Genomic DNA, 26,902 nt, shown 5'->3' on the forward strand with positions numbered 1-26,902 from the left:
TTATTTTCCTGCCACCAACCGTCAGTCGCGCACTTTTCCTCCAGAGAACTAGCGAGGAGGTCGGAGGCGCCGGGTAAGCGTCCCCCCACTTTTCCCTCAGCCCGAGAGCCGAACGCGGCCGTCCGCGGAGCCGCCGCCCACTGGCCCGGAGCCCCGGCTCTTCCAAGCGACCCGGGTGGAGCCGAGGCCGCCCGCCATCCCCGCCATCCCCGCCATGCCCGCCATCCCCGCCATTCCCGCCACCGGCGAACGCGAGCGGCCATCGCCAGCCGGCGGGAGATCAGCAGCGCCGGGGGCCTCCGGGCCGCGGGGGGCCGCTGTGACCCGCCTCGGCCCCACTGCGTCGCGGGAGGGCGGGCGGGAGGGCGGGGGAAGCGGAGGCTTAAACGAGAGCGTCCGCCAGCCCAGCCGTAGGGAGCCGGGGAGACGGGCGCTGGGCTGCGGCGCGTCGGCTGGGGCCCGGAGCGCGGAGGAGCGAGCAGGGCCCGCCGGTCCTCCTCATGAGGCCTGAGTGAGGCGCGGCGGTGACAGGGCGGCCCGCGGCGCCTCCCGCGCGTCCTGTTCGGAGCGGCGGCGGCGGCCCCCGTGGGAGAGCAGGAGCATGTCGGACAGTTTCGATCGGGCTCCAGGTGCTGGTCGGGAGCGGAGCCGGGGCCTGGGCCGCGGAGGGGGCGGGCCTGAGGGCGGCGGGTTCCCGAACGGAGCGGGGCCTGCGGAGCGGTCGCGGCATCAGCCGCCGCCGCAGCCCAGAGCCCCGGGCTTCCTGCAGCCGCCGCCGCTGCGCCAGCCCAGGACCGCCCCGCCGCCAGGGGCCCAGAGCGAGGCCCCCGCCGGCTCCGCGCGGCCTCCCCGGCCTGGGGCGCTCCCAGGTACGGAGCAGCTCGAGGGGGCCCCGGTGCTCCTGGGCCAGCCTCGCCCCCACCCCCCGCGCCAAGGGCCGCGCGCCGAATCCGCCCCCCCGTTCCCCGAAAGCATTCCCCGGGAGAGGGGCCCCCGCTCGGCACGGGGTAGGAACTGGGTTTGGAAGGAGGTGCTGGTTGCCATCCTTTGTGCGCTCCGGCTGGGGGAGGGGCCGGGGCCCGGGTCCGGTGAGAGGTCTGGCGTCCCGGGAGGAAGTGGAAGTCACCTACCTGTCCCTGGTGAACCCGGGCCCGGGCGAGCAGCCACTTCTTAGCCCAACTCCTTAAGAGAGAGGGAAGGGTGGGAAAGGCTCTCGAACGTTCGTTTCGGAGGCAGGTATATGCACTGGCGAGCCAAAGCAGGGCTATTGTTCCCTTTTGCAAGCTCTTTGTAGGACTCTTAACCATCTTACATTCTGTGTTTAACTCCCCAAATCCGGAAGTTCTCAGACGGTTTCTCAGTATGTAGTAAGTTGTTATATACAAAGGAATGAATACATCTAGCACTGCTTTTTTTTTTCTTTCTCAGACCAAACGAGGCCCCAGAGAGCTCCACCTAGTTCACAGGATAAAATCCCACAGCAGAACTCGGAGTCAGCAATGGCTAAGCCCCAGGTGGTTGTGGCTCCTGTACTAATGTCTAAGCTGTCTGCGAACGCCCCCGAATTTTACCCATCAGGTTATTCTAATTATACAGTGAGTACATTCATTTCTCCTACTACTCCGTGTTGATACTATTAGAATAATGTGGTTAGTCTTTCGCTAGAGTATGCTGGCTGCTTTTTGTACTACACACAGAAATACCTTATTCAGCGAAGCCGTGGTTCCGGAATATAATTTGTAGTTATATTCATGGTATTGAATGTAAGCTTGTGAGACTAGGGATTCTCGTCTGCTTGTTTCCCTGTTGTGTACCTAGTACTTAGAAAGTAAATGTAAAATCACAAGCCTGGTATAAAAAGCCTAATTTCAAGGATATCTTCAATTTGTAAAAGTAAAATCTCCTTCTGAACCTATGGACAACCTGTACAGTGTGAGTGGCCAGGAGAGCTTCCTTTAGTTTGATTTTAGCCAGATTGCAGAATATTCCTGGTGCCTATGGAGTAAATAACTTTTTGCTTCAAATAGGTAGTTCATGAATGTTGAGAAATGCGTATCTGGGCTCTTTATTTCTAGAAGATGTTCATTGATTGTGTAAGATAATATTTCTGGTGCTGGCTGTATGCAGAAATATTGTGAAAGTTTTTGTTGTCTTTATTTTTTTGTTTTGAGTCAAGCAAGGCAGCCCTCCTGCCTCAGCCTCCCAAATCTGGAATTAGAGGCATACTTTACCATGCTTCGTATGTAAGCAATTTTGGTAAAGTGTTTACATAAGTATATGTAGTCATAAAGAACTTTTCACGCTTTTATTTTTGTCAGTAATGTAGCAAATTTTATCTGGTCTTAGTTTTCTTAGTAGTAGGACTCCCAAAGCATGGTTGGACTATAGGAAGAAATTCACTTGTCCTTGTTAAACCTAGATGAGTCAGTGAATAGAGATTAACTTCAAAAAAGGGGAGTGAATAACAGTGATGAATTGAAAAGATGACTGGTATACCTTAGCATGAGGCCTCACTCTCAGTCTATTAAATGACAACACAGTAGGAACTCAGCTCAAAGTTGACACACAGTCAGCTAGAGCTGGCATCACAGCCAAAGAGGGAAAGTGTCAGCACCCTCTAAGCCTCAGTTATCCCCTTAGAATTATCCTCTTGTCCAGGGGTAGCCGGTAGGGGGTTGCTTGGTTTGGTTTGGTCTTAGATAATTTTGATACATATCCCTAATCATCTTTGAACTGGATACCCTCCTGCCTCACAGCCTCTCCTGTGCTGGCATGTTACAAACCATTTTTCAAAGCTTACGTAAATGGAGATCTGTAGACTAGGTTGCTGCTCTAACTCTACATTTAAATTTCTGTTGGAACATAGTTTGAGGTAACTTATTCACATCACTGGACTGTATCAAGGTTCCATTTGTCCACTGATCAATGGATAGCTTCTACTTTGGGGCTATTGTGAATGAGATCATTGTCTCTGCCCATGTCCTGATTGATATATGCCTTTATTTCTGCTTGGTATGTAAAAGTAGAATTTCGGGAGCAACCTTAGTAGAAACAGCTGTCTTCTCTAACAAGATCATTCCACTCTACGTTCTTCAGTGTTTGATTGCTACTTGCTGTCCTTCTTTGTCAGCACTCGGTGTTTTCTCTTTAGCCATCCTGATTAGTTTTACTTTCTGTTTTTCATAGTTTCTGTAATCTGTATTTGGTTCTCTTTCCTTTTTGACACGTAGAGAATCTGCACTTGGTGGAACTAGAAACTCTGTGCACCCTTTAGAAAAATGCTTTGGGACTAGACAAGAGGAAGTATAAGTATGACAAGAAAAGCAGTTGATTTGGTGAAAAAAGACATTTGTCATGAAAAGTAAAAATTAAAGAGTCGCTCCCCCAAAAATTGTATTTGGCTCAGAGAGGAAAGGAACCATGGAAGCTCTGTGAGTGGTTGAATAATTCAACTCTTAAGAATGTTTTACTTTGGGCGCTAGGGAGATAGGTTGGAGCTTAACACTGGCTGCTCTTCTAGAGGACCCGAGTTCAATTCCCAGCACCCACGTGGTAGCTCACAACTGTCTGTAACTCCAATTCCAGGGGATATGGTGCCCTCACATAGACATGTATGTCTATACATGCAGGTAAAAATCATTAATTACATAAAAATAAATCTCGAAAGGAAAAATTAAGAAAAAAAGGTTTACTCTTTAGCACCCAAAAACAGTTGCCTATTTGTCTGTTTTCTTTCCTGTTGACGTGGACTATTTTATGATAGGAGAAATAGGTATTGTTGTTGTTTTCTTTCAAAGTCCTGAATACAAGTCAAATGACCCTTTATGAGCAAATGTGTCTGTGGGTGTGTGCAGGTGAGTGCATTTGTCTGAACAGGCCAGAGAGGCCAGATCTCTCTTTGGAGCTGGATTCACAAGATGGTTGTGAGTGGCCCGTGTGGATGCTAGGAAAGGAACAAGGTCTTCTCTATAGGGCTGGTACATGCTTTTTTTTTCCTTCTTTCTTTTTTGAATGATTTGTTTTTATTATGTGCATTGGTGTTTGGCCTGCATGTGTGTCTGTGTGAAGTTGTTGGATCCTGAAACTGGAGTTACAGAAAACTGTGACCTGTCATGTAGATGTTGGGATTCGAACCTGGGTCCTCTGGAAGACTAGGCAATACTCTTAAACACTGATCCATTCCTCTAACCCCATGATACACGCTCTTAACCACCGAGCCATGTTCTTTACCTCACCACCAGCACTTACTTTGAATCAGTCTTGGTGGGTTTTTTTTTGGTAGGAATTCTTTGGTATCTATTAGTACATCAACTTCTCTGTTCATTGTACCAAAACAAATGAACTAGAATATTTTAGTTAGTTGCCAGCATTTAATTAAGTAGAATATTGGGAAGTTTATATTGACTGGTTTCTGTTCAAATCATGAGAAATAGCCATAATGGACTGAAATTGGTTGAAGCAAATTGGCAGCATAATTAAATTTCTTCCCTGGCTGACTTCCTAAGTGGTAATTCTCCTGGATTTTGTGGATACTTGGGCTTGCTACCTTGTCCTAGTATTTTGTCACCTTTACTTAACACTAAAGTTTATTCAAAGTCCAAGTTAAATGTTTTTCGGTCCATTTAGTACAGAACAGGAGCGTCCTCCTTTATCCCAACTCTTCAGATAAACTCGTGTGAGGAAAACTTTTCCTGATAGGAGCCATGATGCAGAATTAGCTAGAACCAGTCCCTCCACAAATAGGTTCTGTATGCAGTGGTGGGTGGGGCACTGGTCTTGTAGGACACAGTGGAGAAAACTCTCTTTACAGGGCCTTTTCTAGTAGTCAGCCTTCTGTTTCTGGAAATCTTTGAGCCTGCTCTTGTATACATTACTGGGTCAGTAAGATGGCCCAGCAAGGTAAAGGCACTTACTGCTAGGCAGATGACCTTAAGTTCAGTCCCTGGGGGACCCACATGATGGAGAGAACCAATTCCCAAAAGCTGTCCTCTGGCTTCCACACACAGGTTCACTAATGCAGCTGCTAGAATTTCCGCTTTTCTTGCTGGGTCTCAGCAGGTTTCTGTATCCATCTGTTCCTGGTTGCTTCTCAGACTAATATGGCTATTATTAAGTTTACTTACTAATAAAAAAGGAACTCCTAAAGCATTCATTAAGAGGCAGAAATGTTTCTGTGTCACCATCCCATCACCACCCAAAAAGCTTTTTTCCTAAAAGCATCTTCGAGTTACTGCTGCCTTTTTTTATCTGTTTTCAGTATGGAATGCAAATCTGCAGTGTGATTTCCCGCTAGATAAGTTGATACAATTTTTATGATTGTCAAAGATCTGATTTTTAAATATGTAGTGTTCTTAAAATTTCTTTCTCTTAGGCCCTGAACAATACATGAAAATCTGTTTAGTTTAAAAGTTCCAGTGTGGTAGATGTCAAAGTTACCTTTTGTAGTCTTTAAAAAAGATCTCTTGTGTGATTTCATTAGAACTACATATTTAATATTGCTAATCTTGTTAAGCTTTCCTTGTGTATAATCTCCTTTACTTCCGAGACTGCAGCCATCGTTCTCTTCTAGATTTTAGCTATGCACTTGACCTGGGCATCCGTTCTCCTCGCTTAGCTCTCCTTCCATTTCTGATGGGTGTTTCTCTAGCATCCTTCTTCCCCTCAGGTCATAGTACCTAGGGTTCTGTTTTTCCATTTTATTACCTTTTTTGTGAATCCTGCCTGCTCCCAGAATCTGATATCTGAATCACTTTCCTGTTACTTCTTGATGAGGATTCTCACATTTATCCTCAGGTATAAAACAATTATCTTTTCTAGATCTTTTTTCTAACAAGGTTATGGCAGAAACTTAGTGTGTTGACATTTCCATCCTTTTCATGTTTCAGTCCAGCAAGCCTAAGTCAGTTGTCTTCAAATTGAAGACAGATAAATTATTTGAAAAAAAAGCCGATACAAGTGATACAGACTTTGATCAGGCATGGTGTGCTGCCTGTCTCTGAGAGCACTGTTAAGGTGATGAGCCTGAGGGCTCTCCCCTGCTCTCTACAGAGCACATCTGAATTTTCTTTAATGACTTAAATTTGTTTTAATGGGCACTGGTGTTTTGCTTGTGTGTGTGTCTGTATAAAGGTGTCAGTCTCCTGGAACTAGAGTTACAGGCAGTTGGGAGCTGCTATGTGGGTGCTGGGAATTGAACCTGGCTCCTGCAGAAGAGCAGCCAGTTCTCTTAACTGCTGAGTGTCTCTCCAGCTCCTCATTGCAACTCTGCTTTTACTCACCAGACTTGAATCCTATTTTGAGGGGTCTATTGACAGTATATAAAGCTGACATTGGACATTCTGAACTGTTTTTGTCACAGTGAATGAGAGTTGATAGAAAATTAGTGGCTTCAGACTTCTCTTTGTCATTATATTAATGTTACGATTCTTTAAGTCTAGAAAACTATGTATACCAAAACCTTTTTAATTCTGAAATTCACACAGATAGGTGGTTAAGTATATTAATAATGTATATGTTTTTAATGCTTAATTGCTTTCACAACTTTCTAATAAAGTAGCAGTGCTTGTAATAATATTTTTTCACTCCAGATGTGTTGTCAGTTGTTTGGCTTTGCAGAAATGTTAGGTCTATACAAATAAGTTCCTTTCTTTAAAGGGGGGGGGTATTATGTATGCTCTTTTTATTTAACAAATTATCTTGGGGCTATTTCTTTTTTCTTTTATTTTTATTTATTTTTTGGGGGGGCTATTTCTGAAGGATGGAATATATATACATATTATATTAGAGATGCAATTATATTAGAGATGCATAAATTCTGTCTTGTTTTCTTAAGTGGCTATATTAAGGCTGATTATATGAATGTACAGTAATAAATTTAACCTATTTCTTGGTTATAGATTGTTAGGTTTCTTGGCAATGAACATACTTATATTATGTCATACTTGTGTTCTGAGTCTTAGTTATTTTGAGGGTAGTATAATATAAAGGTACAATTTTTCATCAGCTTTGTGACTGTACACAAATTATTCTAGTTCTAATGCAGTCCTTCTTTATATAAACTCCTTTTCCCCACCACTGCTTTTAGAATTAGCCTCCTTAGTGTGCCTCATCATACACGATCTACCTCTCTCATGGACTCTTAACAGCCTTCAGCCTTCCTCAGTTTTGTTTTAGCTATTGACGTTTTTTCCTCAAAGGTATTAAGTCAAGTCCCTCCCTCTTTGGAGCCAACATACTGCATCTACCTACTGCATAGGGTATCTCCCATAGTTTTTGAGGGTTTGGGAGGAATTTTGTTTGTAATGCACTTTCCGTTAGGTCAGATGTTAACTCCTACTTTAATTTTTTTTTTAGATTCATTTGTTCTGTTTTATGTGTATGGATGTTTTGCCTATCAGTAATGTGTGTGGATTGTGTATATGCCTGCTCCTGCACAGGTCAGAAGAAGGCATTGGATCCCCTAGAACAGGAGTTAACAGGTGGCTGTGAGCCACCATGTGAATGCTGGGAACTAAACCCACATCCTCTGCAAGAGCAACAGTGCTCTTATCCACCCACCCCCAGATATATGAACTCTCAAGACCCTAGTTATCTCAGCATTTGAATGTACCTTGCATCGTGAGATTTGAGGAGAGAACTTGGTCTGCTTTATTCGTGGCAGTTTCTGTGTCACGTCCTTTCAGCACCCATACAGTTGGCACGCAGGCTCCCGGCATGGACTGCTGGTCCCATCTACCTCGGTGTCCAGGGCTGGAGCTACGGGCATGTGCCTTGAAAGGATGTCAGACACAGTCTTACCAGAAAGAACATCTCCCTTGTATGGTATTTTTTTGTACTCACTGACTCTAGAACTTAAAGTCCTTCATAAGCTGCTTCTCTATTTTGCTCATTATTTTTTCATATGATTTGTAATTTGGGTTTATTTGGAGAACGATAAATCTTATCAAGCAGTGTATGTATTTGAACATAACAGATAAACTTTAGCATGCTTTGGGTAGTATTCCATGTGATGAGAACAAGAAGAATCTTGAGATTATTATTACTATCCATATTGGTTAGAAACCTAAAAAGCAGCCAGAAAGTCTCCCACCATCTTGATTATGATGTAATTTTGTATTTAAGCAGTTAAGTATGTTTCCCTGTCCTTGGGTATTGGCAAATAGATGACAAAGCACACTAGTTTTTTTTCTTTCTTTCTTTTCAGTATAGATGTTGTCAAACATCTACAAAGATATACTGAGTAGTATAATATAGTTCCCAGGCTGGCAATTCTGGTTTCTATATTTGGTCCATCCTTTCCCTATAGTGTTATGTTTTTGTTTTTTAATTTATTTTTATTTTATGTTCACTGGTGTTTTGCCAACATGTGTATCTGTGTGAGATGTCAAGCCCTGAAACTGGAATTACAGACATGTGGGTGCTGGGAATTTGAATCTGGGTTCTCTGGAACAGCAACTTACTGCTCTTAAATGCTGAGCCATCTGTCCAGTCCCCTTTCCTTACAGTTTTAATGCAAAATTAGTAAGTAGGTCTTATTTCATCTGTAACTAGATTCTTCTTATATTGTTTATTATAGTGAAACTTTATTTCCTTGCCATAATATAAGTCTGCTAGGATTGAAAAGACAATTCTTTGTCTTAATGGAGCTCCTTCTGTTAAAACGTGTTAGGCAAGGAAAAGGAATAGCTAGCTGAGTGCTCTTCAATTTTGGTCTTTAAAGTTATGTGAGATCCCTTGAAAAAAATCATTGCTAGAAACACCTCAGCTTAAAGCACTGCACGCTTGCTTTGCTAGTTATACAAATTAAATTGTTTTATTCCATTTTCGTTTGTTTTGTTTTAATTTTGAACTGTAGGAATCCTATGAGGATGGTTGTGAGGATTATCCCACTCTATCAGAATATGTTCAGGATTTTCTGAATCATCTTACAGAGCAGCCTGGCAGTTTTGAAACAGAAATTGAACAGTTTGCAGAAACCCTGAATGGATGGGTCACAACAGACGATGCTTTGCAAGAACTTGTGGAACTCATCTACCAGCAGGTAGGTAGGCTCGTAGCAGGAGATGACTGGTAGTTTCCCAGAGCCCATAGACGGTGACTGTTATTTGAAGAAGGCCAGGTCCCTGTTCGTTTTGTTCGTACTTGTTAATGCTTTGTGGATAAGAGGAGCGTTTGAAGTATGTCGGGGGTAAAATTCCTGTAGTTAGAGATCCAAGGCTAGAGCCAGGCCACACTGTCAGTTGACCTGCACAGCCCAGCTCTGTAGAAGCAGCATTTATGGCTTAGCCAGGGCTCTGTGCACAAGCAGCAGTACAGAAGAGGTCTAGGCTCAGACAAGGAAATCTACAAAAGAATCACACATACCCCTATTTTTTTGCACCTAAAGCTAACATACACAAAACAGTTGTGGGTTTTTTTTTTTTTCTCCGTGTGTTTAATTCTCTAGGATTCTTGGAGAAGGTGAGAAAAAATGTGAGAGAAATTTCTTGCCTCACAAATGAGGTGGTGTTGAGGACCGAGTTCAGTGGCAGAGTGTTAGCCAGGCAAGTGCAGGGCCCTAGCACTGAGATAGATAGACACAAATAAGCCAGGCTGCAAAATAGTCCAGTATTAAGTTTCAACATTTCTTGTCTTCATTTGTTTGTTCATGTGCTTTTGAGATGGTCTCACTCTGTATTTCAGGCTGGCCTGGGTCTCACTATCCTAGACTGGCCTTGAACTAAAGGTAATTCTGTCTCAGCCCTCCAAGGCTGTAGGATTTGACTGTGCCCACTCTTAGGTTTTAAAGATGTGTATCTTAAGTTCTTAAAATACTTAACCAGTTTAAAAAAAAAAAAAAAAGACTTGTGTAATAACCTTATCAGGTAACATTCCAAAAGTCTGAAAGAAAAAAAAAAGCCAGTTATTTCTGTGTCATTTAACATTCAGCTTTTGTTGTCACATATTGGGCAGTGGCATGTTAATACCATTATAAAGGGTATTAGAATGTTGTCTTTTTTCCCCAAAAACTTTAGTTTTTAAAATGGTTTTCAGTACAGTTTTAAGTTTGAAAAGGTTCCTTTTTTACCATACCCAAAGAGTTACTAACACATAGAGAAGAACATACATTACAAAGATAAAACCCACAGGCATTACTCCAGCTTCCAAGAGGTATGTCATCCTTAGCTATCAAGATTAGTAAGGCTGCTTTAATTAAGTGTATAAGTTAATTCTGCCACATAAGACCAAAGAGAAAAAGCAGATAGTCTAGAAAGGAATGAGTTTTCTTGACTAATGTTGCTGATGGATCTACAAGTTTACACTTGAGATGGTAAGTTGTGCATTCCCAGTGGACTTTGAGCTGTTGCCTCACATGAACGCTATCCCTCTCTACTTTGGGTGTGGGGCATTCTCATGGAAAGTTCAGTGAAAGAAGAATATATCCTGTCTGAAAAAAGAAAAAAAATCATATTGTAAAAAATATTGTAGGTGGAGAGAATGGGAGATAAGAGTAGGGTTGCTTAAAGCAAGTGGTAGCTAAAATCTCATTTTCCAGTGAGGGGAAACAAGTAGGCAATTGTGTTTAAACTAACTGACAAACAGTTACAGAGGCTAAAAACCCTTCAGCCAATAGCGGGAAAAGCAAAGTTTCGCTTTCTTTTGTTAAGCATTTATAGTATAAGGAGAAATCATGTTTGTTTGTTTTGTTTTGTTTTTGAAGTGAATCAAATGTAAGCAAAAAAAAAAACAAAAAGAAGAAAAAACCTAGAAATAGAAAGGTCTAATTATAAAGCGTTATGTTTCTGATAATGCTAAGATTCTACAACGGTTGCTCTAGCTCAGTGGTTGAAAGTGTTACTCCTCTGTCCACACTATACACATCTGAGCAGAGCACTTAACTCATTCTCCTCTAGTGAAGTGATACAGAAGGGGCTAGAATCTGTGATTTATTGGTTATCTCTGTGACCTTGGTCAGGCTTCTGAAGCCCTCTCACGTGTTTTTCTGTCTATCACAAGGTGGTAAACTGCGTCCTCCTGTTCTCTAAAATCTGCAGTTGAAGTCTAAGTGCTGCTTCTGCTACGAATTCAAGATGTAGCATTTTCTCACTTAGTTTTACTTTTTATTTTCTATTTTTAAGTAGTTGTTTTGATTTCCTTTTTATTCCATGTGTTTTGGGATGTTCAAGCCAAGTACTGTTAGTCGCCTTTTTGTGTGTCAAACTTAAGCTAGGAAGGTTTCAGTAGTGGCCAAGGTCACAAAGCAGAATATTTGGGTGTCTTGTTGTGGACTGCTAGATCTCAAAGTGTGTGCTGTCTTTTCCTGAGAAACAACATTGATCCGTAGTTTTGTAGCTACCCTCATCATTCATAATTGTTACTAAGCAGTCGTGTATACGTCTGTATTTTCTGCAAAACTGGGTTTTAACATCAAGAGACATTTTCTAATTGTTTCTGGTAACCTCAGGTGAATGAGGGATAGAAGTCCCCTTATAGTTTTCTATGTACTGTGGTTCTTAGTATAAGGATAGGTGGGAGGATTCACTTTCTTAGGCCTAACAAAAACCTTTTCACATATACTATATAGTTCATTTTAGTAGCCAAATGGTGTTCCTCCTTAAGATATTGCTAAGTATTTGCATTGATAATAATGTATTTGTGTCATACAAAACTTTTCTTTTTAAAAGGCCACGTCTATCCCAAATTTCTCTTACATGGGAGCTCGCCTGTGTAATTACCTGTCCCATCATCTGACAATTAGCCCACAGAGTGGCAACTTCCGCCAATTGCTACTTCAAAGGTCAGTGTGAATATAAAATTACAGATAATAGAATTTGACCATTGATGTTTTCTAAACACCTTACAATATAGGTTGTAGGGGAATATAGGCAGACCAGTCTGATTTCCAAACTATTTAAACCTTAGAGTCAAATGTCAGTTTTTCCTTTGCCTTTGGTTTGGGATTTAGAAATGCCTTTCCCAGAATCATCAAAATGACTAGTGATGTGTTTTTAAGTACTTTGGTAGTTTTAGTTTGAGAATTTAAATTTGATAAAAATGAGTAATTCATTTTTCTTGACTGATTTGAACTACCACCTGCATCACACTGCATTCTTAAACTTGAGCTTTAAATCTGATTCTTCATCATGTTCCATCTGTCACTTGTTCTTGTTATTATATAGTCTAGTTACTATATAATAGCTATGTTAAGAGCTCTAAAATTTTAATTATCTAGATAGTTCTTGTAGAATCTTCTTGCTCTACACCTTTTTATAGTTAGAATTACTGTTTAGATTACACAAGCATTGTCGTTATATTACATATTTAATAGTTGGCATTGATTCATGAATTATTAGGGAAAACTTTAATTTTCTTAAAGTGAGTGTGGTAGCTCACCGAAGACAGGATTGCTTCACGTTCAAGGCTAGCCTGGGATACATACTAAATTCCACTCCAGCCCAGACTACAGAGTGAGACTCTCCCTCAAAAAACCAAAACTTTTTTTTAATCTAATCATTTGAGTGGTCTTTAGCAATAAGATTATTTTCATGTTTAATAAGTTTATTATCATTTGTCCATTAATTCTTTAAACATACTTGTAGTAGAGGGTCTGAGGTGTAGTTTGGGACTAGAGTGCAAACCTCTGAGTTCAGTTTCCACCGTACGTGCCTGCATGTGTGCGCAGACACACCAAAAAATTAGTGATTACAAAATATTTGAGTAAGAATTCTAAAGATAGAACCCAGCTAACATGGAAAAGGAAACCTCACAGGTTCCCAACCATAGACAAAGAACTGCAGGCAACTAAGGAATGCTGAGCGTAGGGGAAAGTCTTCTCTGTTGTCCTAGGGTTACTGTTGCTGTGATGAAACACCGTGACCAAAGCTGCTTGGGGAGGAGAGGATTGGTTTGGTTTATGCTTCCACATCATGGTTTATTACTTAAGGAATTCAGGATGGGAACTCAAGCAGGGCAGGAACCTCTCCAGCTCCATTAGCAGGAGCTGATGCAGAGGCCATGGAGGCATGCTACTTACTGTCTTGCTCCTATGGCTTGCTCAGCCTTCTTATAGAACCCGGGACCACTGACCTAGGGATGGTACCACCCACAATAGGCTGGACCTTCCCACATCATTCAGTAGTTAAGAAAATGCCCTATAGACAGGCTCCAAAGCCACAGAGAAACCCTGTCTCGAAAAACCAAAAAAAAAAAAAATGCCCTATAGCTGGTTCTTATGGAGCCATTTTCTCAATTGAGGTTCCTTCCTTTCAGATAATTCTAGCTTGTATCAAGTTGACATAAAACTGTCCAGCACACCAAGGAAAGAGGCCATTGGTTATCCAATACCAAGTGGTCAGCCCTGAAATCATATGCATACAAGTAACATTATATGGACTGAGCAGGGTGTGCACGCGCGCACGCAGACACACATATACACACACAACAACAATTAAAAATTAAGAGACTAGAGACCATGTATTTGGGTGGAGAGAAGGGATAAAAGTATGTAATTATGTTTAAATTTGAAAAAAAAAATTTAAAAGTTAGGCCTTAAAGGTGGTTCTCCAAATGGATTGTGCTAGCAGCTCAAGTGGATAGCCATTCAGAGAAAAGAAAAAGGAGAGAAGAGTTCCTGTCCTATAGTAAATTAAATGCCAAGCACATCAGACTAAAGGGAGACAAACAGGAAAGTATTTAACAAGTAAATATATCTTGGATTGTCAAAGCTGTTTTGAGCAAGATATTGTACCCATAGGCCATAAGCTTAGATGAGAAAATTTAGTTAGATATAAATTACATTTGGGAGTAGTCAACTTTATATGAAGTAAAAATTGGAAATTGTATACATAACAATGAGCTCTTTTATGCGTTCGTGAAAGAGATCTCTAGGAACGAGTAAGAAAATGTCTAGTGGGGCTGGAGAGATGGCTCAGAGGTTGAGTACCTGGCTGCTCTTCCAGAGGACCTAGGTTCGGTTCCCAGCACCGCAGGGCCACTCACAGCCATCTCTAACTCCAGTTCTGGCTCCCTCTTCTGTAATCTTTGGGTAGTGCATGCTCATGTTACAAAGAACATGCAGGCAAAACACCATACACATACAATAATAAATTCTTAGAAAATATTTCAAATGGTTCTGGATAAATGCAGTTTGGAAAAATAAAAATGGCAAATTTACATATAACTATCCTTACTATAATTACATACAAATTGTTGTGTCTGGACAGAGAAAGTGGATTACAAGCAGAGTATGATGCCAGAAAGGCAGCCTTATTAAATTTCTGTATGAACTTCTACAGTAATATAAGACTATCAGTAATATGACTGGGAAACAGAGCACAGTTCTACCCTTAGAGATATATATGCATGTTTGTATGTATGTACTTTGAAAAAGACAGAATGAAGTTGTAGTGGTATGGGGTAGTAATCTGGTCTTTATTTTCACCTTTGTGAAATAAACACAGGTTCTTTCTATAATTGAAAATAGTTAGCTCTGGAGGACTTAGAATCTTTCATCTGGATAATTATCCATAGAGGATAAGAATTTACTTGGGCACATACTTTGTGTCTTTTATCTTATGTCTTTAGAAATTTATAAAAGAAAAAGTCTATTTTATCAAAACTTAACTAAAGTTACAACAGAAGGTAGGAAAGGGTTTGGATAGCTGAGTTGCTATTAATTAGTTAGCCCTTTTATTATTTTAACTGGTGCCCTTTCCATATATATCTTTGAGAATTCCTTTAATATCTTTAAGAAGGTAAGGCACCTTGCTGTGTTTGACTCAAAACATGATGCTCATTAGGTAACGTGTGATAATTGGAGTTGGCTACATGGGAACAATAAACATAAGTCTGTGGTCCTTTTACACCACCCACTAAATGTTTGGGCAAGAGAGGATTTCTTTGTGTAAAGAAACTATTATAAGCTGGCTGTATGGAAACCATTCGGTCTCCAAAAGCTCTTAACTGCTGAGAGACCTTTCCAGTCCCTTCGTTTGTCTTTTATTTTCTTTTTAAGAGAACGGTCAACATCAGTTTTATAAAACAAATTACTTTCCCAGACATTTCAAAAAAAAATTAGAAGAAAATTAAAAACATGCATTTTAGTAATAGTGGCTAACACCATAATTCCTCTCTAGGTTCCATGGTAGACAATTAGGATTAGTTTAGATGCCTTGGAACTGTGAGTATAAAACTCCCAGATTTCTGTTTATTACCTGTATGAGTTAGAGGTATAATCTCTGATAATATACGCTGGGAAGTATAAGAATAAAGAATTCATTGGGTGTGTTGGTGCAAAATCAGGTCCAGATCCTAGGAGGGCCATGAGTTGAAAGCTTGGCTAAGTGGCATAGTAGGTTAAGCCAGACTGGACAACTCAGCAAAAACCCACCTACAAAATGCGAAAAGGGGGCTGGGTATATAGCTCACTGTTGCCTCATCTTGTGCACACAAGGCCCCAAAGTCAACCTCAAAAAAAAATTTTTTTTTCTTCCCCACCTCTTCAGCTTAACTGGATACACAAGTATAAAGAACACTTTAGAGATGGATAAAAGTAGCAAAAATACCGATAAGGCATGATATACTTCTTCCTGTTTTAGTTCTAGAATGTTCTGAACCTTGTGAAATGTATACTGTTAATATTACAATTTGATCTGCTAGTTTTATTCTTATTCCTGGCAGTATCTTAGAACTGCATCTGAGGTCAGGACAGTGATTGTGCTTGCCTTGGTTGCTATTGGTTGCTAGACTGACGAATCTTGGTATACTGTTGAAAAGTCAGAGCAGTATGAGATGGTTAAAAGATACATCTTTATTAGATGCCGGACGGAGTATGAAGTTAAAGACCAAGCTGCAAAAGGAGATGAAGTGACTCGGAAACGATTTCATGCGTTTGTTCTGTTTCTGGGAGAACTATACCTTAACCTGGAGGTGAGAACATTTCTTATTAGTACTTCAAGGTCTGAACATGTAAAAATGCTTCCAGGAAGGAATTTTTGTTCACGTTATATTTTTACAACATCAAAAATAAAATAGAAGAAAATTAGTTCAATGACCACTACCAGGTGATAACTGCCTGCAATCACAGCAGTTGGAGGGAATCTTGAGTTTTAGGGTAGCCTGGGCTACATAGTGAGACCCTGTCAAAGTTAAAATGAAGGGAACCAGGGTGAAATCAAATCTTTTCATACCTAATTATTTTTGAATGGAACATTGATAACTTTTGTTCTGCTCATAAGCAGAACAAAATCATAAGTCATCACTAAGCTTTTAAAAGTCCTTATATGCTCAGGAAGCCAACCCTGTCAACCAGGCCAGCATCATGCTTATAGTGTTACTCCTGCCTTAGCCTCCCATGTGCTAGGATCCTAAGCCTGAGTCCCACAGCCAGGTTCGGTGCTGGGCTATTAGCCATAGAGGATGGCCTTTTTGTAAGTCTTAGTGCATTCCTTTTTCACTCTTTTGTTTTGTTTTACTTTGATTTTGAGACAGGGTTTCTCTGTGTAGCCTTGGCTATCCTGAAACTTTCTCTGCAGACCAGACTGGCCTCCACTTCACATAGATCCATCTGCCTCTGCTTCCCGAGTGCTGGGATTAAAGGTGAACGCTGCCGCCACCGCCCAGCCACTCCATACACATAATAAAATAAAGTACAACTTGAAATACCTGGGTTTTTTTCATGGTGGCTTAAATTACAGTGTGTTTACTGAAGCAGCACTATTGAAGTAGACTTATATTTCTATGATGTTTTATGGGTGATGAATAAGAATTAAATTTATCTATAATCTACAGTTTTATTAGAGGTCTTATTTATATAGAGAACAATTGTAATTAGTTTGGTGAAGTTATTACAGTGTGTTCCTTTTGTTTTTATATTTTACTGAATTTTGCAACTGCTTCATAGGCTATTCATATGTCTGTATCACATTTGAGTATTGCTGCTTTTAGTATCCTACTGTTTCTTCTCCTAAAGATCAAAGGAACAAATGGGCAGGTTACAAGAGCAGATATTCTTCAGGTTGGTCTCCGGGAACTGCTGAATGCTCTGTTCGCTAATCCTATGGATGACAACTTAATTTGTGCAGTAAAATTGCTAAAGGTTGGTTTTTCTTTAAAATTCCTTTTTAACATTATTTTGTGTGTGCTTGTGCATACCTGGAAGTTAAAAGACACTTTGAGGGGTTTTCTTTCCATCATGTGGATTCTGGGAATTAAACTCTGGTTATTAGAAATATTTCATCCCAGCCCATTTGTAAATTCCCCCTTTTTTTTTTTCCGTTTGTGTGCCCTTACAAAAAAGTTCTTAGTCTATTTTAGCTTTTTATTTTTGACTCCCAGATGAAAGTTTCAAATCAATCTGGAGAGATTTAGCTCTGTATTGAGTACCTTCTTAGTATTCCATTATATTCAGTCTTTTGCTAATATCTATTATTTTAATGAACACTGGGCTGTTGTGCATTTGGCTACTGTAGTACTGCTAGTAGTCTTCCATTATCTCTTTATAGATACTTTTGAAGATTAAATTTTTGAACAGATTCAGAGGGTCAATGAACATAGGTATTTTATATTGACAGATAATACCCAAGTTTGCTGAGCTACAGCTCTGTACTCTTCCTAGTAATGAATGAGTATACCTTTCTCTACATCCTCAGGGAAAGTAGGATCAGCTTGGGTTTGCTTTTGTCATGGTGAAATAAAAATCCTCGCAATAATTTGAAGTTACCTGATTAGTAGTCAATTTAAGCATTCCTTCATGGTTACTGGCCATGTTTGTTTCTGTGAATGCCCTGTTCATATCTTGTTCATATCTCTAATTTCTTTCTTTTTAAACATCCTATGTGTGTGTGCACGTGCGTGCGCGCGCGCCTGCCTGTACCTATGGTTTAAGAAGGTGTCACAATGTAGATCTGGCCATCCTGAAACTAGCTCTGGACCAGGCTGACCTCAAACTCACAGATCCGCCTGCCTCTGCCTCCCAGGTGCTGGGATTAAAGGCATTGATTATTTTTTAAAAAGGGACATGCCTTAAAATTTAATAGCTAATCTTAGTTATAGAGGAACTATAACATAATTATGAATGTGAAACTGTATAGCTTTATTTTCTAATTAGTCAAAAACAGAGATGGTATAGATGTCTCCAAATAGACAGTCAGCGGAGAATAATTGGAAATATCTTACCATTAAATTCATCTTGTTTAAAACATAAAGTTTCAACTTTTGCTAATACCTTTTAAAAATCTCTCCTCTATTGCATTCTTATTTTACTGACATGTGTGCTTTTAGTTGACAGGATCGGTTTTAGAAGATACTTGGAAGGAAAAGGGGAAAACTGATATGGAAGAAATAATTCAGAGAATTGAAAATGTTGTTCTAGATGCAAACTGCAGCAGGTAGGAAAGAAGAAGCTAGTAGATGTCAGACTTTTCTTCTTCTGGTTTTTGTTTTTTTTCTTCTTTTTAGGATTTTGAGTCATTATTACTAAATTAAAGTGATTAAGATTATGGATCAGTTTAGTATTTTGCCTATGATGTGTCACTACTAAGTTTTGTTCAGCTATACTTAAAAACTTAAAATTTTCTTTGTGGTAAGATATGATGAGTCTATTGAGAAAGAAAACGATGTAGACTTTAAACATGGACCTAGTGTTTGTGTAGGGAACCTTACCATAAGTAATATAAAAGACCAGTGTAATTCATGACCATAATATAGTCCGAGTTAAGTGGATCAGATTTCAAGTTTTTTGTTTTTTGTTTTATCAAGACAGGGTCTCACAATGTACCTCTGGCTGGCTGTCTTTTAACTCACTAATGACCAGGCTGGCCTCAAACCCATAGAGATCTGCCTGCCTCTGCCTCCCAAGTGCTGGAATTAAAGGTGTGTACCAGTAAGCCCAGTTTCAAGCTTGTTTTTTAAAAGTAAAAATAATACAGTGAATTATGTAATTGAAAATGTCTAGAAGTTTAAAGCATTGGGTGTCTGTTAAGTTGTAAATGGAGCCTCACCAGAAATATGTTAGAGCCTCACAGCACTTGGGCGGTGGATGCATATTAATTTGATTTCTAATTTTTGTCTGTAGAGATGTAAAACAGATGCTCTTGAAGCTTGTAGAACTTCGATCAAGTAACTGGGGCAGGGTCCATGCAACTTCAACATACAGAGAAGCCACCCCTGAAAATGACCCTAACTACTTCATGGTATGCCATGTTTGTGTTTTAAGTCCCACTTAATGCTTTGTCTTAGTTACTTTTCTATAGCTGTGATAAAACACCATGACCAAGGCAACTTAGAAAAGAAAGCATTTAATCAAACCTGGGATTGCAGAGTATTAAGAGTTTACAGTGGTGGAGCAAAGGCACAGGTAGGAACAGCTGGGAGCTCACATCTCCGTCCACAAACAGAAGTCAGAGCACACTGGGAAACGACATCAGAGTTTTTTGAAACCTCACATCCTGCCCCCAGGACACACTTCCTCCAGCAAAGCCACATCTAATCGTTCCCAAACAATTCACCAACTGCAGACCAGGTATTCTAACATATGAGCCTGTAGGGGCTCTTCTTGTTCAAACCACCACATGGTGAATTCAGTATTGGAAATTGAGTTATATAAAACTATTCTCATAATCCAGTGCCAATTAAACATTTTTATCGCCACAGGAGCCAGTAAGGAGATCATGTAAATAGATAGAGATCCTCTAGTGAAAAGGAGACTAAATCAAGATCATCCACTGTCAAGATGGATGTAGTAGTAATGTGAAAAAGACCAGGACACAGGACAGTGATGCCCTGTAGCTTCTGAAATCACCAGATGTGTAGCAGCTACAAAGGACTGCACAACCCTTAAAAACTCCTTAACTTGTAAACTCCTTAAAAACGGCAGGATAATAAGAAAACAAAGCTAAAAGCTAATTCAACCAGGGATGGATCAACACTAGACAGCAGGACCTAGAACCGCAGAAGGTGAGCAAAACCTAAAAGGTGGAAACCTAAAAGCCATGTGCATTCCCAGTAAATTGGAGGGACTGTTAGGATGTTGGGCTTGCTTGTTTATGTACAGTATTAACTGCAGGTGATTGATCTCAGCCATACTGTATTTCAAACTGAGCACCTACTTTTTATCATTTTGATTTATCCTAGAATGAACCAACATTTTACACATCTGATGGTGTTCCTTTCACTGCTGCTGACCCAGGTATGTTGTCTCAGTCACTTTTCCCCCATTTTTTAAGTAGTAAATTACATAAAGACTCTTTGATTTTTTTTCTTCGGTGTGGGGGGTGTTGTTTTGTTTTTCTAATAACTCTAGCTGTCCTAGAACTGCCTTTGTAGACCAGGCTGGCCTCTAAACTCACAGAGATCCGCCTGCCTCTGCTTCCAGAGTGCTGGAATGAAAGGTGTGTGCCACCACTGCCTGGAAGGGTTCATATATTATAAGATTGTAGGGCTACAATTTGTCATGTGTTGTATTTAAGTTGATTACTTGGGACTATTCTGGGTGATTTGTTTTAGTGTCTTGTCACCTTACCAGTCAGAGATCTCCTCGCTCAGTTAAGGACAGCTATTTTTATTTTGTACTTCTTATTATTATTTGTTTTTATCTTAACTTTTCAGATGATTAACATAGTCGGTAAAGACAGCTTATATTAAAGTTATTGCAGTTACTAAGAATTACAGACTGCATTAGTGTCCATGATTCAGAGCAAATTAAAATTCAAGTCTCTGTGTACCTTGCAGTAAAGGGTTATTTATAGAAAAATGGCAGTAGTTGTGACAGGTGGAACTGTAGACTGAAAGAGAGAAAGTCTTCCAATTTAGTGCAAACTACAACCCGCTACAATTGGGGTTTTTTTCCAGTCTTTTCCTCTAAATAACAACATTGACTGTCATGTGCCTCTGACCCAAGAGTCTGTAGGATGAGGAAGTAGAACTAAGTTACAAGGTGAGCATCTTCAGCTTCACTAAGCCAGTGTTGCCAGAATTGCTTTTCAGCAGTGGTCGTTCCATTTAGTTTTCCGACCCACAGCTTAGACGACTTTTGTTTTTTATTCTTGGCAACACTTAATAGGTATAATTTCTGTCCACCCAACTATATGAAATTCTATGTAGTTATTTTCATGACAGTAATACTGAATTTCTTCTTTGTGTTAACCTTTGATTTTTTTTTTTTTCTTTGAAAATTGCCTCTTGGTTGTCTTTTCCCCATATTTCTGCTGGGGTTATTTGTCTTACTGATTTGTGACTCCTTACAAAGTCTAGAAAAAGATGATCTTGGTCATTTAACGGTTTTATCCCTTTGTGCTATGTGACTATCTTTCCATTTTATTTATAATGTATTTTCATATACATGCTTTGAGCTTTAATTTATCAGTCTTGTTTGTGCTGATTTTTACTTAATTACATTTTATTTTCTTCTAAAAATCATACTCTGCTGTTTTCCTATTTATCTACCTAATTTTTACATAGAGAATAGTTTTTAAGTATTTTTCACTGTTATGTTTTAGCAGCAGATATTAACTTAATCTTCCTCTCTTAGTTATAATTAAGCTACCTATGGCATGCTGAATAATATTCATCTTGGGATTCTTTGTCCGTATACTTGTCTTCATATACCAGTAACCCATTCTTTACTAGTCTTATGTAAATCATGCTGTTTCTGGTAAGACAGATCTTAATCTTTAAAAAGAAAAGAAAAGAAAATTACTTCAGTGTCAAATTTTTATTGCAAGCTCATTTTTGTCTTTTAGAAATTACTTCAAAATTACAGAGAAGTAAAAATTGCACAAAGAATATCCATTTGGCCATTTCCCAGGCGTTCTTTTGATAATGATTTACTCAGCTTATCTTTTTCTCTGTCTCCACACATTTTATTTTCTTAAACCATTTGCATTATCTGTTTCAGTATGAATGGGGTAGTGATTTTAACATTTATTTATTTATTTATTTATTTATTTATTTATTTATTTATTTATTTATTTATGATTAAAAAAGTCTTATCCCTTGGGCTGTAGGAACCTCTACCCAAAATAGATTTAGATTTGCTTTTGCCTGGAGCCACAGGTATATCGCTAACTTGCGAACACTTGGATGGTTGGGTTTTGGTTCTTTTTGTTTTTCCTCATGGGCTTTCTTTTTTTAATGAGATTAGAAATTCGAGGTCAAATATGCTGTTAAAAACTCTGGGTAAATGGTTTCTTCAGAGTGCCTGGCCTCATTCCATTCTCAAACGTATAACATCAACCTTCGTTTGCCACTGAGGTGTTTTATTTGCTTTTCCAGGTCCATCCTTTTAAGATGTCAACCCTTAGATGTTTATGAAGGATGAGAGATAGGTATATAGAGCATGAGTTCTATCTTCCTGTTCTACACAGACCTAGGGCCTTGCTTTTGAATGTTTGTGTGTTTTAAATGCCAAGCGCCCTGATGACTGAACACCCCCCCCCCCCCGTGAGCCTCCAAGCTGTACTGTATATGCATGATGTGGAGCTCCTGTTGGCCTGCGTTGATACATCTAAAAGAATATCATACGTAAAGTACTTAAGCAAGAAATCTTTATGCTTAAATTTTCTCTAACCTATCAAAATTGGAATGTCACCAACGCCTGATATTTAGAGTTTTATAAAGACAGTCTTGGAAAAGCTTGGCCCTAACCCAGAAATATTCCCTCAAAATGGGAATGAAGATTAGCCTGTTGTGGTGGAAACCTATAATCCTGCCTACTCTGGAGGTAGAATCAGGAGGCTTACAACACAGGCCTGAGCAACTTAATAAGATCCTGGTTCAAGATAAAAATTAAGCCAGGCATGATGGTATACACCTTTGATCCCAACGTTTGGAGGCAGAGGCCAGAGAATCTCTAAGTTCAATGGTGGCCTGGTTGGCATAGGCAGTTTCCACAGCAGCCCCGGCCACATAAACAGACCCCTCCCCCCTTCTCTCTCTTATACACATACTCACTCACTCACTCACAAACCAAAACCTATAAAAAGTATAAAGAGCCTGGTGTGGTAGCACACACCTTTATCCCCAGCAATTGGCAGGTGAAGCCTGGAATTTCTCCTGAGCTCAAGACCCACCTGGTCTACCTAAAGAGTTCCAGGACAGCTACAGAAACCCTCTCAAACAAACAAAAAGTTACGAGATTTTGGGGTTATAGTTCAGTTGTAGAGTATTTGCCATAGTATATGGGAGACCTGGGGTTCAGTCTTGAGTAATTCAACTGTGGAATGTATTTACATTTAAAATGATAGTGTGTATAAATATTTTAAGGTTTGTGAGCATGCAAGGAAACAAGCAAGCCGAATAGAATATAAATTTTATGAAAATATATTATGTAATTACTACTATTTAAACAATGGTCTTCTTAAAGTCATTAGGAGACTATAGAGACAAAACTGTTCATTTCATAGGATTATTCACTTGTTTTTTTCCCTGTATTGTCTTGTAGATTACCAAGAGAAGTATCAGGAGTTACTTGAAAGAGAGGACTTTTTTCCAGATTATGAAGAAAATGGAACAGATTTATCAGGGGCTGGTGACCCGTAAGTTCTCCTTTTCATTACTGATACTCTTTGTATATCCGTGTTCTTGTGCATGTGTGTGCGTGCATGTGGAGGCCAAAGGTTGGTGTCAGGTGTCTCCTTTAGTCACTGTTCACATGATTTTGAGTCGGGTCTCTTGCTAAACCTGGAAGTAACTGATTTCACTTAGGTTGACTGACCTATAGGAATACGCCTTTCCTGCCTCCCCAGATCTGAGATTACAGTCACTAGTCAGCACACCCAGCTTTTTTTGCATGTGTACTGAGCTAAACTCAGGACTGTGCGCTCCACATCAACTGCTTTACTCTGAACCATTCCCCTCAACCCCTTATTACTCATTTTTTTTTAATATTTGTTTATTTATTGTGTTTACAATATTCTGTCTGTGTGTATACCTGCAAGCCAGAAGAGGGCACCAGACCTCATTACAGATGGTTGTGAGCCACCATGTGGTTGCTGGGAATTGAACTCAGGACCTCTGGAAGAGCAGTCAGTGCTCTTAACCTCTGAGCCATCTCTCCAGCCCTACTCATTCTTTATGAAGCTTCTGTGACCAAGTTTTGAGATAACTAAACTAGAAGAACAATTATAAAAGAATGGCATTCAAGGGCCAGCAAGATAGCTCAGCTGGTAGAAATACTTCTTCACAAGCCTCATGACTTGCATTCGATTCCTGGACCCCTCCTTGGAATGATGGATGCAGAAAGCCGACTTTAGAGTTGCCTGTCCCCTGCCTTCCAGTAGGCAGCTAAGTGCTGTACTGCAGGAGTACACCGCCATGCTGCAATGCTTGTGTATTTACAGATGCTGGAACCGGAGGGACAGGGCTTTCTGGATTACGTAATCTCAAAAGTAGCTTCCTGTTACACAGTCTGATTTTAGATACATGGCTAAGTGACCTGTCTCTGTGAGAAGAACCTTGCAGAAATAAGGTTTTTTGTTATTGTTTTTTTGTTTTTGTATTTTTTTTATTTTTTAAAAAAGGAAGCTATCTTTTTTCATTTTATATAGTAATCCCAGTTCCCACTCCCTCCCCTCCTTCCATTCCCTCCACTCCACCTTCCCCCCAACCCCAGTCCCCATCCATTCCTCGGAGAGGGTAAGACACATTGCTTTGGGGAAGGTCCAAGGCCCTCCCTACTATATCTAGGCTGAGCAAGGTATCCATCCAGAAAGAATGGGTTCCCAAAAAGTCAGTACAAGAAGTAGGGATAAATCCTGGTGCCACTGCCAGTGGCCCTGCAGTCTGCCCCAGCCGTACAGCTGTTACCTACATTCAGAGGGTCTAGTTTGGTCCTAACTTGTCCCTTCCCGGTCTGGCTGGAGTTGGTGAGCTCCCATTAGCTCAGGTAAACTGTTTTAGTTGGTGTCCCCATCATGGTCTTGACCCCTTTGCTCATATTCTCACTCTTCCCACTTTTCAACTGGACTTTGGTAGTTCATCCTAGTGCTTTGCTGGGTGTCTCTGCCTGTTTCCATCAGTTGCTGATGAATGTTCTATGGTAACATTTAAAATACTCATCACGGGGGGCTGGAGAGATGCCTCAGGGGTTAAGAGCACTGGCTATTCTTCCAAAGGACCCAGGTTCAATTCCCAGCAGCCACATGGCAGCTCGCAACTGTCTGTAACTCCCAACTCCAGAGGACCCAAGGGCACCTTCACACAGACACACATACAGGCAATACATCAGTGTATATAAAAATAAATAAATCTTGAAAAAAAAGAGCACTTGCTCCTCTTCTAGAGGACTGGGGTTTGATTTTCAGTATCCATATCTGGTGGCTCACAACCACCTTCAACTCTAGCTTGAGTGGAACCAACGCCCTCTTCTGACCTCTGTGGGTACCAGTACACATGTTACATATATGGACACAGATACTTACATACAAATAAATAAATAAATAAACAGAAATAAATAAATCACAGAAATAAGTTTAATGTTAATTAAACATAACTACTGGAAGGGTAAAACTTTTTGAATGGAATACAAAATTATAGGCAGACATCATTTCTGAAATCATGTTCTAGTTAAAGTATTTATTAAGAAGGTGTGAACTTATACATGTCGAGCCTTCTATTAACTTTTAAATGCACATATCTAAAAACAGAATTCAGTCTAGGAAAGTATGCTTAACATCTCCAGACATTTCAACATTTTGAAGAATAATAAAGTCACATGATCATTTTTGGCTTCTTTTGCAGATATTTGGACGATATTGATGATGAGATGGACCCAGAGATTGAAGAAGCTTATGAAAAGTTTTGTTTAGAATCAGAGCGTAAGCGAAAACAGTAAAGTTAAATCTGAGGCTATCAGGGTTTTTGTTTTGTTTTGGTTTTTTTTTTTTTTTAGTTTAGGTCTGGTGATTTAGCAGAACACAGGAAAGCAAGAAACTGTGTCAGGCTTATACCAAATTAAGGATGTTGAGTTATGTTACTAATGTATGCAACTTTAACTTTGTTTTAACACTACCTGCCAAAATAAACTTTATTCCCTGTAACTTAAAAATGTGTATATATATATATAATAGTTTTATTATGTACAGTTAATTCTACTGTTTTGGCTGCAATAAAGTCGATTTTGAAATAAATGAAATGTTGAAAGAAAATTTTACTAGCTGATTAGATGCTTATCGTTCAACTTTTTCTTGAGGTGAAAAGTCTTAGCCTGAAATTACATATTACTGCCAAAATGTAGCATTCTCTTTTAGGTATGACTATTACAGATTTTATTTTAGTTTAACATTTATTTCTCTATAAATTTAGTTTCAAATACTAATCATGATCATAAAAATCTTTAGCACCAAAGTCTTGGGGAATATAAACAACTTATTACATATGTAGATGCTATTTGATATCAAGGGCTTTTAAACTGTCCTTAAATGAGGGGTGGGTAGGGCTTAGAACACCAGCTAAGGAGCCAAGACTTCATTGAGGATTTATTCCAATTCAAGAATCATTTTCTCTGTTTGACTTGACTAACTTCATCGCCCTCCATCCTACAGCATTACTCTGCTTTCTTTATAAGGCGTTCTCATTTTTATTTCACAGCATGGATTGCATTGACTTTTTACCAGAGAACTGGAGTAGGTGTTTGTCATTCAGGTTTTCATCTGCTTTATAAATGATATGCCGTGAATATCACTTTTCTAATACTTTTACTATACTGTACCACCTTGGCCCTATTTAAGTAATGTTTTTACCTAATGTCAAATCTTTTTCCAACTAACTAAAAAATAAGAAAGGGTTGCTTGTAAATATGCATGTAAATAGTTGTGTTAATATTAACACTCACTGTTTTACATTTGGTACATCTGTCTGCTTATACAGTTAGTTTTCTCACTTTTCTGCTTGTTTGTTCATCTGTATTAAAATTAGAATTTGAAAATAA

General features: G+C 39.6%; 1 protein-coding gene across 4 annotated transcripts; it reads left to right on the forward strand.

Annotated features, from left to right (window-relative positions):
- Positions 1–26,902, forward strand: Paip1 (poly(A) binding protein interacting protein 1). 4 transcript variants are annotated; one of them, XM_005356835.3, is made up of 11 exons: positions 1–73; positions 1,429–1,595; positions 8,855–9,040; positions 11,664–11,776; positions 15,795–15,906; positions 16,949–17,074; positions 18,259–18,365; positions 19,052–19,169; positions 20,110–20,164; positions 23,417–23,510; positions 25,714–26,901. In XM_005356835.3, the coding sequence occupies exons 2-11, from the start codon at positions 1,500–1,502 to the stop codon at positions 25,805–25,807; spliced, it is 1,101 nt and encodes a 366-aa protein (XP_005356892.1). In that variant the 5' UTR covers positions 1–73; positions 1,429–1,499; the 3' UTR covers positions 25,808–26,901. The 4 variants fall into 4 exon arrangements, with proteins under 4 accessions (XP_005356892.1, XP_005356890.1, XP_005356891.1 ...); XM_005356833.3 differs by lacking the exon at positions 1–73 and adding an exon at positions 432–869 and having other exon boundaries at positions 25,714–26,902; XM_005356834.2 differs by lacking the exon at positions 1–73 and adding an exon at positions 434–629.

The sequence above is a fragment of the Microtus ochrogaster genome, chromosome 19 (assembly GCF_000317375.1).
Source record: "Microtus ochrogaster isolate Prairie Vole_2 chromosome 19, MicOch1.0, whole genome shotgun sequence".
In the NCBI taxonomy this organism is placed as follows: Eukaryota; Metazoa; Chordata; class Mammalia; order Rodentia; family Cricetidae; genus Microtus; species Microtus ochrogaster.